Here is a 15070-nt window from a genome sequence, read left to right as displayed (position 1 = left end):
TTTTTTTTAAATTTAATTTTATTTTTTTAATTTGTATCCCTGACTGTCCTGGAACTCTCACTGTGACTAGGCTGGCCTCTAACTCAGAGATCTGTCTACCACTTCCCCCAATGCTGGGATTAAAAGGGTATGCCGCCATACCTGGTATGTCCCTGTGACTTTAAGATGTCTTTTCATAAATCCTAGTCCTTATATCATTTTCTTAGGTTCCTACTTTGCTTCTTCTATAAAAGAAACAAATATAACTTGACTCAGATTACATTTTGCTTTGTCTTTTAAAACCTTAAATAATACATCCCATTTTTGTAATATAGATCAGGAAGGCTTATGTTTGTGAGGCTTCCTGCCTCATTTGTGGGGATTGAGCGCCCCCTACTGGAAATATCTGGTGACAGCCTCCGGTCCCACCCACCCTTAGAACTTTGTCAGAGGTTTTCCAATCTGCAGAGCATTTTTCTCCTGGGAAATGATTTCTGTTGAATCTAATTGAGCATGTCATGCCATTGCAGAGTCTCAGAACTACATTATTCTAAATCTGGGCCCTCATGATACTTTATTCAGATACTGTATCATAGACATTGACTTTCTGATTGTAAAAAGAAAAGCAGAAATGGGATCTCTTTTTCTCTGGACAGGTTACATCATCTATTACAGCACAGATGTGAATGCAGAGATACATGACTGGGTTATTGAACCTGTTGTTGGAAACAGGCTGACTCACCAGATTCAAGAGTTAACGCTTGATACACCATACTACTTCAAAATCCAGGCCCGGAACTCAAAGGGCATGGGACCCATGTCCGAAGCTGTGCAGTTCAGAACACCTAAAGGTAAAGCTCCCCGAGTGAGGGTTTAAATGTGTTGTCTACAGTGGGACTGCAGCATGCAGAGACTGTGGGGAGTGTGGAAAGCACTGGTGATGGACTTGCCAGCCTCACTGTAAAGACTTCCAAAGTATTCCTCTCCTACCCACTGGCCGCCAAATTGGTGCTCTCCCAGTCCACCTAAAAGGGAACGTTGGCTCTACACATCTGGGCAGAAGAATTACAGTGATGTCTTAGTTTCTATCAGAGGAATCAGACATGATTCTTTAGGTTTCCATAGAGGTAGATATACTGCACAACCTTGTAACAGATGTTTTCTTTCAGCACACACAGGCTCTTAGCACAAAAAGTTTAGATGTCAACTTTTGTGGACGATGAGATTAGAAGGAGCCTTTTATGTAAAGCTTAAGAATGAATATAAAATCGTAAGTCAGGTAAGCTCAGGCCAATAAAATGGAGTTGGGTACTGAGACTGTGGAGATGTGAAAACCTAAACTTCTTTTCTATTGTCAAGTTACTTGGAAGTTTGTGGGAATTTTATTTTTTCCTTTAAGACTTCTGTCTGTCCATCTTCAAAGCTGGTGATCCTTGCTCTTGTTTCCTCTTCCCCTGTGCTTGACCTGGCAGCGGACTCCTCTGATAAAATGCCTAATGACCAAGGTAAATGAGGAGATGGCCTCTTATTTTTTCTCTTTCGCAACATATTATTAGCTTTTTGTTTCATTTTCCCCCCTGAAAATCAGTATTTAAAACCACACACATACTTATTGGCCAAAGTAGAGTTGAGTCCATGTTTATAGCCCTTGGGATATCTGAAAAGCTAAGGGATTCACTTAGAAGCTAAATTACCTAGTGGAAGAAAATTGAGTTGAATAAACTCAAGATTGGCATTAAGTGAAGATCAGGCTATCCTTAGGAGTAAAGATGCTAAAGTTACAAACAGTAATAAGCATTTGGGGCATAAAGTGGCCAATATAGCAACCTTTCATATTTGTGGCATTTAGGATTTTATTTCTTTCAGTGAAAAATTAATATCAAAATCAGTAAACACCTTATTTCCCTCTGACATACATAATCTTGTTATATATGTGCTTATCTGTGACCAAGGGTTTCTTATTTTGCAATATGGGAATTTACAGCTCCTTCTCTGTTTCTCCCTTAAACATTAAGTGAGACCATTTTTATAAAAGGATAGAAAGTATGTGGCATGGACACTTAGGCAGGACAAGTCCCAATGCCACCAGTCCTGAAAGCCTTGGTCAACAGGTTTTCCATTGTAATTGCTCTAGTGGCATGTTAGCTGCCCTTAGTGATTTTTATCTCTAAGAAATAAACTAAACATAGATTTCCATGTAGAGATAGAACACCAAAAGTAAATTTGCTCTCCTGGTTTAACAGTAGTAATCAGAAATACAGGTTTTTGGATCTTAGTTAAAGTAAGAGTTAGAACAAAGTATTGAGTTTCATGGCTTTGGACATTGTATTCTACAAGTCTTTTTTGTACATGGGAGAAAACTGTGGGTATAGGGTTTTTTGGTTTTTTTTTTTTTTAAGCATAGAAGCATGAGATTTCATAAAGCATTACATTGAATATGCAGAGAATGTAAATATGCTTTGCCCTATTGTTTGATAACCATTATGCAACACTTTGCTGTTCTGTACCTCTAATATTCAAAATTCTTCACCTGTTGGTATTTAGGATACATCCTTTGAATTTATTTGTTATTCTTTAAATGTTAAAGAAATTATTGGGAAATGCAGGAATATAAGCCAACCAGTAGTTTGGCAAACAAAGCGAGTTCACTGTCAGTGTTTTGTTTGTTTGTTTGTTTGTTTGTTTGTTTATGTGATGTGGTATTCTGGAAAATCTAAATAGGAAGAACTTAAAATGTTAAGTATCTCTGCCAGTTAGATTTTGCCTGACGTAATAGCACATGAAGGACAACTGAAATCTTGAGACCCACATAGTGTGTGTCATTTGAGAGATATGATAGCCTCAGAAGTAAGAGGATGAAGCAATTAGTAGGAACAATAGAAAAAGGGTCAGAGACTAAGTTAAATCCTAGCATATGCCCTAGAAATCCTGAGACCATACCATAGGAGCCAAGGACTTCTGTTCCTTTCTTATATAGATTGTTGGCTTCTGAGAACATACCAAACATTATCCTTGGCCTCTAGATTTATTCTATTAAATGAACTACTTATACAACCTTATATTTGAGTTCCCTTTGTTTCTTTTAAAGTGTGGTTCTTTATAAGAGGAAAGAGGAATTGACATTAACTCTAATGTTTTGCAGAAATAAATGTATTTATACATTTCTAGTCAAGCTTTATTTGTGAAAATATCTCTTATAAGTGTTTACTAGAGCTCCATGTGCTCTGCCTCCATAAAGAGGAAGAGGAGCTCCTTCCCTGAATTTATGATGTTTGTAATAGTTAACATTTATTGATCATTTACTACACACCAAGCAGTATTCACGTTTCGTGGTCTTAAATTTCCATTTGGTCTTGGAAACAAAGGCCTAAATGACTAATTAAATGACTTGCCCCACAGCAAAGAACTGCCATGTAGTGGAGCTGGTGTTCATGGACAGTAGCCCTGGCTGTTCTGGATCTCACTCTGTAGACCAGGCTGGCCACAAACTCAGAAATCCGCCTGCCTCTGCCTCCTAAGTGCTGGGATTAAAGGCGTGTGTGCACCACTGTCATGGGCAGTCTTGTAAGCACTGTGTGCCATTAACGGTCAGGAGCAGTGTTTACTGTTTATGCTTGATGGCCTCTTTTCAGGAGCTTGCAGCTTTCTGGTTAGTAACTTTGAACTGAGGAATATCTTTATGGAGGAAGGGCTTCCCTAAGCATTTTACTATAAATGTGAAGAAAGAGAGAGACTGGAAACCAAGAATAAGGATTATAAAATAGAAATAAAGCCTGGGGTTTCTGTCTCCTGAGGTCTGCTGCTGGGGAGACCTCAGATCTGAGTCAGCAGCCTCACTTATTTGAACCTGTGACTATATGAGATCAGATGACAGTGACCTTTGTAAACAACTGGAAGGAAGGCTTGGGTTTTATTTGTTTCTATTGTTTAATGCATAAGTGACAGAAAAGGAAGTGAGAATCTGATTTGAATCTCTGCTTACCTTCCTATTCTTGCTTAAGTTAACTTTATACTTGGAAGGACGACTTCATAATCTGAAGAAAAAAAAAAAGTCAGAACAATACTGATACTAGCCAGGCCAGATCAGCATCACCAAGTCCTTTAGAGAGTATAATTGTTTGATACATGCATCAGGCTCACTTACTCCCTTAGTCCCTTTTGTTATAAAATAATCTACTACCACATGTCCTCTCTGACCATCGCTTCCTGGGCTAGAGAAATGGGAAGAGGGTTCCCCCATTTCCTGAACAGCAGATTGGTAATCAGATCATAGCCTTGAAACAGAGGTACCAGTCTTCGAGATACCTCCTTACACTGCAAGCTGTGTCTGTTTACCTTGGCATACAATCTGTAGTTTCCCGTTATTTGTGTTGTTTCATTTTCTAACAGAGTAGACTGGAGTGTTTTGTTTTTAGGAAATACTCACTAGCTGTGAAGTGAACTGGGTTTTTACTGACATGATTTCCTCTGCTTCAGCCTCAGGATCAGCAGGAAAAGGAAGCCGACTGCCAGACCTAGGATCTGACTACAAACCTCCAATGAGTGGTAAAACCTCCTCTAAGGCTTTTTCAGCTTGCTCTGGACATTATACAGTTCTGCTTAAAACTTTTAAGTGTGGTTTATGGCTTCAGGGTTGGCTTATGGCGTGTTAATGTAGTTCGTTTTATTTAGCGGACCTACTTTTGGCCATTTTGTGGCAAGTGTTGCTGAATTACTAGAAGCCTGTATTTATCATAGAATCCTGTTTCTCTGCATAGCCAACTAGAAACAAGACTGATTCCTAAACAAATGATCTGTCTCCTAGTACCTCAAGAAAAAAGAGTTAGACTTTGAAAAATTAGCCCTCTGGTAGGATTACCCATCACCCATCACAAGCCAGAGAACTGCTTTAGAATCTCAACATCTCCATATCTATCTATTTTTTTTTTTTTAGTCTGAGAATTCTAGGGGGAAATACTCTACTTTTCTACCATTCTACAAGTTAGGGCCCTCAATTTTATAACACTTTCTTCTTGGTGTCGGAGTGTTGTTCTTGCAGAGAACCCGGGTACAATTCCCAGGACCCACACAATGGCATGCCATTGTCTGTCCCTCTAGTCCCCAGGGATCTGCCATCCTCTTCTGGCCTCCTTGGGTTTTGCATGATGTGGTGCACAAACATATAGGTAAAACATTCATACTTATTAAATACAAGTCAGTAGTTTTGTTTCTTAAAAAAGCACTTCTCCTCCAGGCAGTGGTGGCACATGCCTTTAATCCCAGCACTTGGGAGGCAGAGACAGGCAGATTTCTGAGTTTGAGGCCAGCCTGGTCTTCAGAATGAGTTCCAGGACAGCCAAGGCTATACAGAGAAACCCTATCTTGAAAAACCAAAAAGAAAAAAGAAAAAGAAAAACCAAAAGAAAAAAGAAAAAAAGCACTTCTCCACAGAGTGTTACTTTATCATTCCTGAGTTACTCTCACCCTTGGACTCACCACTGATCCTCAACTCTGGGATGTAGGAAGAACAGATTGAAGTATTCCCAATTAATACAGTAAAAAAGAATCAGTGGAGAAGTGGCATCTCTGAGTTCACTCTCTAATTCTGTCATAAAACCAAAGTTCAGACCTCTGCCCTCTGCTTGTGCTTCTTTTCATTGTCACATGCAGCCTGAAATGCAGGGGATTCTGTACCATCTCTCTGTCTAATGCCCATACTTCAGGGAAACCCACTGATACTGAGAAGACAAATTTGAATGCTTCAAAAAGTTTTATACTACCCTTGTTTAGCTATTTCTCCTTCAAGCATCAGTTCCATATTGGGCTATAGGCAGTATAGTATCAAGATTGTGAGAAAGTAATCATTCCTTTTTACTTTCTTACATTTATGTATCCAATTGTACATTGCATTTTGAAATTCAGACTGTATAGCAGACTATAGGAGGAAGAGAAGTAAAAAAGTACCTGATAGAAAAATAGGCACACTTTATAAAAGAGGTATTATCTACCCCATATCCTAAAGGGTATATGAAATCCTAAAGCCCATAGAAAACTGGGAACAGAGAGGTGCTCAGCAGGTAAGAGCACTTTCTATTCATGTAGTAAATTGGAATGCAGTTCCTATCATCCTCACCTTTAACTTTAGTTCCAGGGATCCAGTGCCCTCCTCTGTCCTCCGTAGGTACCCACACACATACAACAGACACTCACCTACATACACATAGACAAAAATAATCTTTAGAGGGGAAAATTTACTAAGTGTCAGGATGGGCATCAGACATTCTGGAAAGCTCTAACAACACATGCAAAGGCATAGCAGCACCTGTTCACTGTAGAGTCCCACTGCCTGTAGGGAGAATGGAAGTGTACAGTAGGTTAGAACTAGCCTGCCAAAAGCCCACAGACTTAGACTGCTAAGAAATCTGGGCTTTATAAGTTATATATGTAAAATGTCTGATACTACTGATATACCAAGACTTCCATTTTTTCAGTATCTGCTATTATTAGTCTGAGAACAGTGAAGAATTGAGAGCTAAGAAGGTGTGAAGTTAGGAGGATAAAGAAAGAAGCTGTCTCAGTAGTCCAGTCAAACATAAAGAGATATATGCACTATGCGCTCAGGCATGAACATTGACAGCCCCTGTGGTGGCCCCTTCTTACTCTGTTCTAGACAAAAGCTTTTGTCCAATTCAATTGTAGAAGTTAAATCCAAGGCAAATGCTGAAACTTATTTGTGTTGAATGCAAAAAAGAAATACTTTCTCTTCTGCTTGTTCTCATACTCCAGTTCCCCTAGCCTTTAGTTTGCCATGTTAGTCCCACCTTGCAAGAATCTAGCCCAGTAGTCTAGCATTTCTCTTCATAGCAATGTTGGGTTAACAGTGTGGTTAATTTTATTGGCTCTAGTCCTGTAGACTTTCCCAAATACCAAAATGTTATCTCATTGAAGGTCAGTATGTACAGTTTTAAGTTGTCTGCTTAGCTTTTTCTTAGAAATGAAGAATAAAAATGATTGAACCAAATATAAAAGAATAAGCTCTTAAGCCATTCTCAATCAACCTCAGATTTAGCACTCTACTTAGATGTCTGTAAAATCATAGAATCAAAGTTGGGAGATCAGATAATCCAGTGTTGTTGGAAGGGATTTCCACACAATGAGAAAGGTTTGGTTTAGGAACCTAGTGCTCTGTTTTTTAGCTCTACTGTTTGGCTGGCAAGCCCTGGAATCTGCCTGTCTCTGCCCCACCAGGTTATAATTGTACTCCACTATGCTTGGTTTGTATGTGTGCCAGGGATTCAGACTCAGGTCACAGCGCTGAGCAGTCTCCCCAGCTGTTTCATGCCTTTCTAGATAACACTTCCTTCCACAACATCCCACTTCTTAAATACTTTATTTCTGGTTGCTTGGTTGGTTGGTTGTTTTTGAGACAGAATCTCAATCTATAACCCAGGTGTGTCTGGAACTCACTGTGTGGCCCAAACTGGACTCAGTTTGCTGCAGTCATCCTGCTTCGGTCTTCAAAGTGTCAGTATTACAGCATGTGCCACCATACAGTCTAAAAAAACCCTACTGCCAGGCAAGGGACACCCCTTCTGTAGTGTCTCCTGGGCCTTGGTGGTTGGGGGACCAGGAACTGATGCAAGGTCCCATCTCTAGCTGAGCACTCATTTACTCTGCGCCTTGAAGAGTGACGCAGCTCTGCATTAACTGCTACATACTGCAGTGGGTTGTTAGGAGTGACAAATCAGTAAGGATGAGTCAGGGTCCTTCCGCTTTTGTTTCCTCTCTCTAGAGCAGCGGTTCTTAACCTGTGATTTAACACCCCCACAGGGGTCACATATCAGATATCCTGCGTATCAGACGTTTACATTTCAACTTATAACAGTAAAAGTACAGCTTTGAAGTAGCAATGAAAATAATTTTATGATTGGGGTCACTGCACATGAGGAACTGTATAAAGGGTCAGAGAACTAACAAGGTTGAAAACCACTCTTCTAGAATGTCCTCTCTCAGGCCTTTGTATGATGGTATCTTTCTTTTCTAATTCTAAACTCAAAAGCCATTTCGAGGAGAAGTTTCTTTTTTAAAAACCTTGTTTGATACAGTTAAACAGATGAAAACAAGTTGAATTTAGAGTCCAGACTGAGTGTTCTGCACACTGTTTTCTGCATGTTTATCTACTCACTCACCGTCTCAGGGATATACAGTGCAGATTAGACCTTGCTTCTCCAGCATTGTGGAAAGAGACCTTATATTTGAGACAGAGCCACACTATGTTCAGAAAAGCTTTCCACCTGCTTATCTAAGTCAGCCACACAGTTACTCTGGATTGTACCCCACTTTTTTTCTTTTTCTTTTCTTTTTTCATAGCATTCTTAATTTGTAGTTTCTTACCTGTTTGTTGTTTGTGCCAACTCTCACCCCCAGCATTCACATCTTTGCTATTCACTGTTGTGTCTTGAAACATACAATAATATACAGCACATAGTAACCACTCAGTAAATAATTGTCAAAATAATGCATATGAACAGACCTACTTCTTGCTGAAGTTGAATAAAAAAATGGACTCTATCATCTATATACTTACGAAGAAAGATTATTTTTCAAACAGTAATTTTGTAATCTCAGACAGCTACATGTTAAGGAAAAATTTTTGCTTTATATATGGCTATACATTTTTATATGATTTGGAAAGCAAAAAAAGTTCCAAGTTATTTAGAAATGTGGGTGTTTGTGGGTGTGTATGTTCAGACACCAAGTTCTGTCCACCTTTTAAGACATGGTCTCTCACATTGCGGCTCACAAAGTAGTCCTTGCTGCCTGGCCTCTGAGCTCTAATGCTTTTTCTAGGGCTGCACCTGCCTTGCTTCTCCAGCACTGGGATTATAAACTTATATAACCATGCATAGCTTTTATTTAATGGGTTCTGGGGATGGAACCTGGGTCCTTATGCTTGCAAGACAAAAACATCTTACCTATTGAGCTGTCTCCGCAGCAGAACATGGGACTTTTAAAAATGAATTTGTACATCTTACAAGACACCAGAAAAAACAGAACACTTACTTATTAAAATGTATCTGAACCTTTGTGGTTAGTGTATCAGTACACTTGAAGGTTTCTCTGTATGCTATTCTTTGAGTAAACCTCTATGCCAGTCCCTGCATGTAAGGGCTGACTCTCATCCTTAGGAACTTAAAATCTAGAAGTAGTTTCCTCGAGTAGCACTCTGTGCAGTACTGGGATAACTGGCATGAAGGAAGTTCACATGAAATACCTTAAAATGGTTTGAGGGAGCTGATTGAATATATATTTTTTAAATCACCTAACTAATTAACATTTGTGCCATTTTCCCTGTGCAGGCAGCAACAGCCCTCATGGGAGCCCCACCTCTCCTCTAGACAGCAACATGCTGCTGGTCATCATTGTCTCCATTGGCGTCATCACCATTGTGGTGGTTGTGATTATCGCTGTCTTTTGTACCCGGCGCACCACCTCTCACCAGAAGAAGTAAGGATCCCTAGCATGTAGCCCTGTTCTTGTTTGTTTCTTCTTATAAGTTGCTTCTGTTTTTAGAGTGATGCAAAGAGTTTAAAAAAAAAAGAAAGAAAGAAAAAACGTAACATACAGGAAAAGCCACTTTAAATGCAGTCATAGCCACTTTAAATGCAGTCGTACCCCTTATGGGGAATGTTTTGGCAATCTTGTATATCATGATAAGTCTCATTAGATTTTAACAGAGCTGAAATATCCCTGCCACTTATTGAACACAAGTTAAAGAAGATACAAGAGAAAAAGAAACCATGGAAAAAGGAGGAAAATGAACCCCTAAGAAATTTAACACTGTTTTTTCTGGGCCTCAACAAGCTCCTTACAATGTTTGGAACTGGGGGTCTAGGAAGGTGGCTCAGCAGGTAAGAATGTGGATAGCTTTTGGACACGGTTCTTGTTCCCAGCACCTACTTTGGATGGCTCATAGCCACCTGTAACTACAGCTTCAGGGGAATCAGACACCTTCTTCTCATCTCTGTAGAAGTATACACGGAATTAAAAATAAAAATCAATCTTTAAAAATAAAAAGTTTGAAAACATCTTCCCCTGTCTCAGGCCAAAAAGTTTGCATCTACAAGCAGGAATCTTCATAGACATTTCTGAGAACGGAGGCCTGGTTAGGAAGTGAGACAAGTCCTCAGAAGAGATTCTAGAAGAAGGCAATGTCAGTCATAGGAGGCCACACAGTAACATACGTATTATTGCCCCCAAAGACTTTCTAATAAGACAAGAATGAAAAAAAATTGAAAAAGAAAGACAGTGACATCGAAGATCTGACTCTATGGGCAGTCTGGGCTAACCTTTATGTTTGTGTTCTAGTGTTTTATTATTATTAGTTACATATATGTAGATAGGTATATGCACATGAGTTTAGGTGGCCACAGAGGCATCAAATCGCTCTGAAACTAGAGTTATAGGTATTTGTGAGCCAAGCCACAGCAGTACTGGTAAGTAAATTCAGGTCCTCTGAAAAAGCCATCTTCCCTCTGTGCCATCTCTCTAGCCATGTATAACAACAAACAATGTTTTAAAAACTAAGAAGTAAAGTCTGGGGACGTGGTTCAGTGAGTAAAGTGCTTATAATGCAAACATGAGGACCTGCGTTCAGGTCCCAATACCTACTTTAAAAAAACAAACTCAGCAGAGTGCATCTCTAACCCCAGCAGTGTGGAATGGAAGAGGGGTGATAAATGGATCCCTCAAGCTCGCCAGCAGACTGACCTGCTATTCCAAGCTAGCTTCAAACTCACAGAGATCCACTTGTCTCTGACTCTGGTGCTGGGATTAAAGAAAGGCATGTGCCACCATATCCAGCTAATGTATTTGCTTTCAATACATAGGGCAGGTAATAAGCTACCCTCTAACTGCTATTTGAATGACTTTGTGACCGATAAGTCATATGATATTTTAAATCTCTCTTCTCAAATAGCTTTCTATAGTTTAGATTGCATCTCTTTTCTAAGAGAAGAGGGGCTCTCTCCTGGTTTTGATTATGGAAAACTGTTTCCTTGAGAGCCTGAAATTCAGCTCTTTTAGAACATTTCTCCAAGTTGCTGTGTTCAGTGCTTCATTTATGTATCTGTAAGTACTTGCTCTTATAGCTATTATTAGTATGCGTGGGATCTTTAAAAGTATCTAAAAAACAAAGTGAATACACACACACACACACACACACACACACAAAAGACAAAGATTTCCACAGTGCTTTAGAAGGAGTTAAAATTCAAAGTAAATAAAACTGGTATCATAGGAGTATACCACTGTGGACAATGGTTTTCATGTTTTCAGATTAGGAATAATCAACATACAGTGGTAACACATGTATAATAGAGGCCCTGAAAGATCACATTGCCTAGTGGCAGCACAGCCATTTTAGTTTGTGAAAGTATCTCCATATTAATCATATGTGGCTACCAAGTAATTGCTATAGAAGTGATTTTTATATAGTATTGCTTCAGGAATAATGACAAGGAGAAGTTGGCATATTCAATGAAATTTTAAAACAGTGTATTTTCAATCTAAAGTTGGTTGAAGCTGAAACTATAAAACCCAGATATGAAGGTCTACTGTTTCTGTTTACACTAGCTTAAACAACATGTTCAAGTGTTAGTCCTTTCTAATGCACTTTCTGTCCCAACTATCTTATCACAGTTGCTTTCATTGGATTACACATTCCTCAGGGCTTAAGTCCAGCCTCCTCTTTTCTCCAGTCTAGTGATTTCATGTAGCTCTGTGGTTTCATTTACTATGTGCTTCCCAGAAACTATGTTTCTATTTCCAGCCAGGCCTCTTTCTTCTGCCTGATAGTACTCTGCTGGTTCTGTCACATTTCTTCTTTACTCAGCATACAGCTTAGATGTGAAACATGCCCACTTGTATAGTTTCCTGCATTTGAACATTTGGTCCACAGCTAGTGGTCTATTAAGAAGGTTATGGAACCTTTGGAATATGGATCCTTGTTGGAGGAAGTGTTCCCTGGGGTGGGGGTTAGCCTTTAGGTGTTATGGCCCAGGCCCTCTTCCTGTGTAATGTCTACTTCCTGACTACAGGTTCAGTGTGACCAGCAACCTCCTACTGCCATGCCTTCCGACCATAGTGGAATATATTCCCTCAAACTCGTAAGCCAAAGTAAACCCCTTCTTAAATTTCTTCAGGTCAGATAGTTTGTTGTATCAATGAGAAAAGTAACTAATACACACATATCCAAACCAATCCATAATATTTTCAGTAAAACTTTTTCTAGTCCACTCTTCCCACTGTGAATAAGTGGCCTGGGTCAGAAGCCTTGGCCTCACCATTTGCTGCTTTTTTCCTTTGCCCCCACTCAATCTGTGTTCACTCCCTCACTAAGTCCTATATTTCTGCCTCCTAAATATGCATTTCAAATTTGCCTCTTCCATTCCACTGTCACGGGCCAGCTTTGATGGACTCCCTCCAGTCCTCCACCTTACAAATCCATTTTCACAAGAGTAGGCATAAAGTTTTAACTCAGATCAACCTTCTTACTCTCTTGCTTAAAAACATTGAATGATTTCTCATCTCTGAGAGAAGGAAGTTCATATTCTCAGTGCTGCTATAAGGTTCTTGACTGCCTTCTGAGCAGTTTCCCAGCCTCCTCTCATGGCTCCTGCTCTCATCACTCAGGGATTTGACCCAAACTGATTTTACCACCTGGAATGCACGTGCTGTCCCCATTATGTCTCAGCATAAAGTCAGTTCTGCACATTTCTCCTCTCTATCTGATCTCCCAACTATTAACACTTGGCATTTTGGTAAGTTCAGAGCATTTAAAAATAGTTCAATGTCATTTTCATCACTTGACCAAAAGTGCTGAGAGCACAGCAGTGTAGGAGAGGCTCTGACAGGAACAAGGTGCCTAGTGTGTGGTTGTTGAATGGGAAGGTGAGTGAATGAGTACCGGCAGAAACTGTTACCGCACACTTGACTCCACATACTTGATAGTCCTGGTGGCTTGCCTAGAACATGACTTCATCCTTTCTGTCAGCCACAGGTTTTTACCTGTTCTCATTGTTGTATTTTTACTTCTTGTTGTCCTTTCTTTATCTAGTGGAGACTTGTAAAGGAACCTTCTGCTTTTGAAGTTTCATTTTTAATTGCCATCTCAATCTTTTAATATAAAAAAGACAATATTCAAATATACTCCAGCATAGTATCCATAGGAACAGAGCTTTTCCCAGAGACAGACCTTGTGTCTCTGATTTGTTGTTTTGCTGCTGCTGCTACTGCTTCTTGTTTGCATTTCTGCCTTTGTTTAAAGCATCTCTCAGAAGGGCAGGAGTTGTTACTCTTTTACTCTGGGTTGGGGTAGTTTTGTTTTAATTGAGGATTGTATTTAGGCCCTCACAACACTCTGCTACTCAGCTACAGGCCCTTTTTGACTTTTTATTTTGAGAGTAAATCTTGCTAAGTTGCACAGACTGGCCTTGAACTAACTGTAGCCTGGACAGATCTTCACTATTTCAACTTTCTGCCTCTGCCTCCCAAGTAGTTGGGATTATAGGAAAGTGCCACCACACCCAGCAGAAAATCAGTTTTAACCAGTGTTTGGACAGATATATTCAAAGGAACTACAGTTCTAAAACTATTAATTCTGTGCCTAGGAAACGAGCTGCGTGCAAATCAGTGAATGGCTCCCATAAGTACAAGGGCAATTGCAAAGATGTGAAGCCTCCAGACCTATGGATCCATCATGAGAGACTAGAGTTGAAGCCTATTGACAAGTCTCCAGATCCAAACCCTGTCATGACTGATACTCCAATCCCTCGAAACTCTCAGGATATCACACCAGTGGATAATTCCATGGATAGCAACATCCATCAAAGGCGAAATTCATACAGAGGTACCATTTTCACTTTGTAAGGTTGCCTGAATTTGTTAATTTAGTTTAGTTTTAAAGAAATGTATATCTTGGGATTTTTTTCAGCATTTGATGAACAATGGCTAACTATTATGGAAAGGGAGAGGTTATATATCATTTAGGAACAGCCTTCTAAATTTTTTTAAGTCTCAGCAAGCTTCAGTCAAGCATTTGTACCACCTAACTCATGCTTGTGCATTGGATTGTGTCCTTTTTGTTGGACTCCAGCTTTCACTGTGGCATTCAGAACCTTGGTGATACCAGAAGCTTCTACACTGAAGTACAGTGTGCACCGTCGTATCATCTTCTTTGAGTCTCAGCAGGGAGTCCCGTGATACTGTAAATGGAAATGCCTTGCCCTGGTGCACTGTTAGTGAATCCCAAAGCCTCCAGTAGAAATGCATTACTGTGGAGGCCGCCCTGAGCTCTAGGGCATATGCTTGCTGCTAACCTCCATACTTTATATCCAGGGCATGAGTCAGAGGACAGCATGTCTACACTGGCTGGAAGAAGGGGGATGAGACCAAAAATGATGATGCCCTTTGACTCTCAGCCACCTCAGCGTAAGTAGAAGCTTCCCTTTCCTCAAGTGCTCCCAGTCTTCTGTGTCCTGGTGGGAAATATCTATGAGCGCATCTTTAACTTCTCTTGAGTCCAAGACGAAGACCAACTGCCAATGTTGTGGCACTTTACAGGAAACAAATACCAAACCATAATTGTATTTCATAATAAATGTTATTCTTGAGCTAGAGAGATTGCTCAGTGCTTAAGAACATTGGCTACTCTTCCAGAAGACCGAGGTTCAATTCCCAGCACCATCATGGTAGCTGACAACTATCTGTAACTCCAGTTTCAGGGGAACCTGACACCCTCTTCTGGCCTCCAAAGATATCAGCCATATCACATTGTGCATAGACATACATATGGGCAAAACATCCATACACATGAAAATTAAATATTCTTGTATCATGTTTAAGTAATAGATAAATAGATTCAGATGCTAACTTACCAGCTAGCAAGATGGTTCTAGAGATTCTCATGTGCAGGCCTAAGAACCTAAGCTGGTGCTCTGCTTCCCATGAGGTAGTGAGGGAAAAACCAACTCCTAAGAATTGCCCTCTGACCTTTACACCTACACAATGGCACATGTGCTCTGTGGCACACATATACCTATGTACACACATG

At 39.9% G+C, this 15070-nt stretch overlaps 1 protein-coding gene across 8 annotated transcripts in view; it reads left to right on the top strand.

The window, feature by feature from the left end:
* Positions 1-15070, top strand: part of Neo1 (neogenin 1) — a 159428-nt gene that overhangs the window by 131101 nt on the left and 13257 nt on the right. For 5 of the 8 annotated variants that reach the window (XM_031344463.1, XM_031344462.1, XM_031344456.1 and 2 more), the window contains exons 20-25: positions 636-830; positions 1452-1484; positions 4456-4524; positions 9318-9465; positions 13629-13867; positions 14356-14448. In XM_031344463.1, coding sequence (XP_031200323.1) covers positions 636-830; positions 1452-1484; positions 4456-4524; positions 9318-9465; positions 13629-13867; positions 14356-14448 — 777 coding nt within the window. The remainder of the gene's footprint in view (positions 1-635; positions 831-1451; positions 1485-4455; positions 4525-9317; positions 9466-13628; positions 13868-14355; positions 14449-15070) is intronic. The other 3 variants (XM_031344461.1, XM_031344457.1, XM_031344460.1) reach the window with 1 other exon arrangement.

This window comes from Mastomys coucha, unplaced genomic scaffold (genome assembly GCF_008632895.1).
Source record: "Mastomys coucha isolate ucsf_1 unplaced genomic scaffold, UCSF_Mcou_1 pScaffold23, whole genome shotgun sequence".
Classification (NCBI taxonomy): Eukaryota; Metazoa; Chordata; class Mammalia; order Rodentia; family Muridae; genus Mastomys; species Mastomys coucha.
The sequence above is the reverse complement of the archived record's forward strand: the minus strand, read 5'-3'. Positions and strand labels throughout refer to the sequence as shown.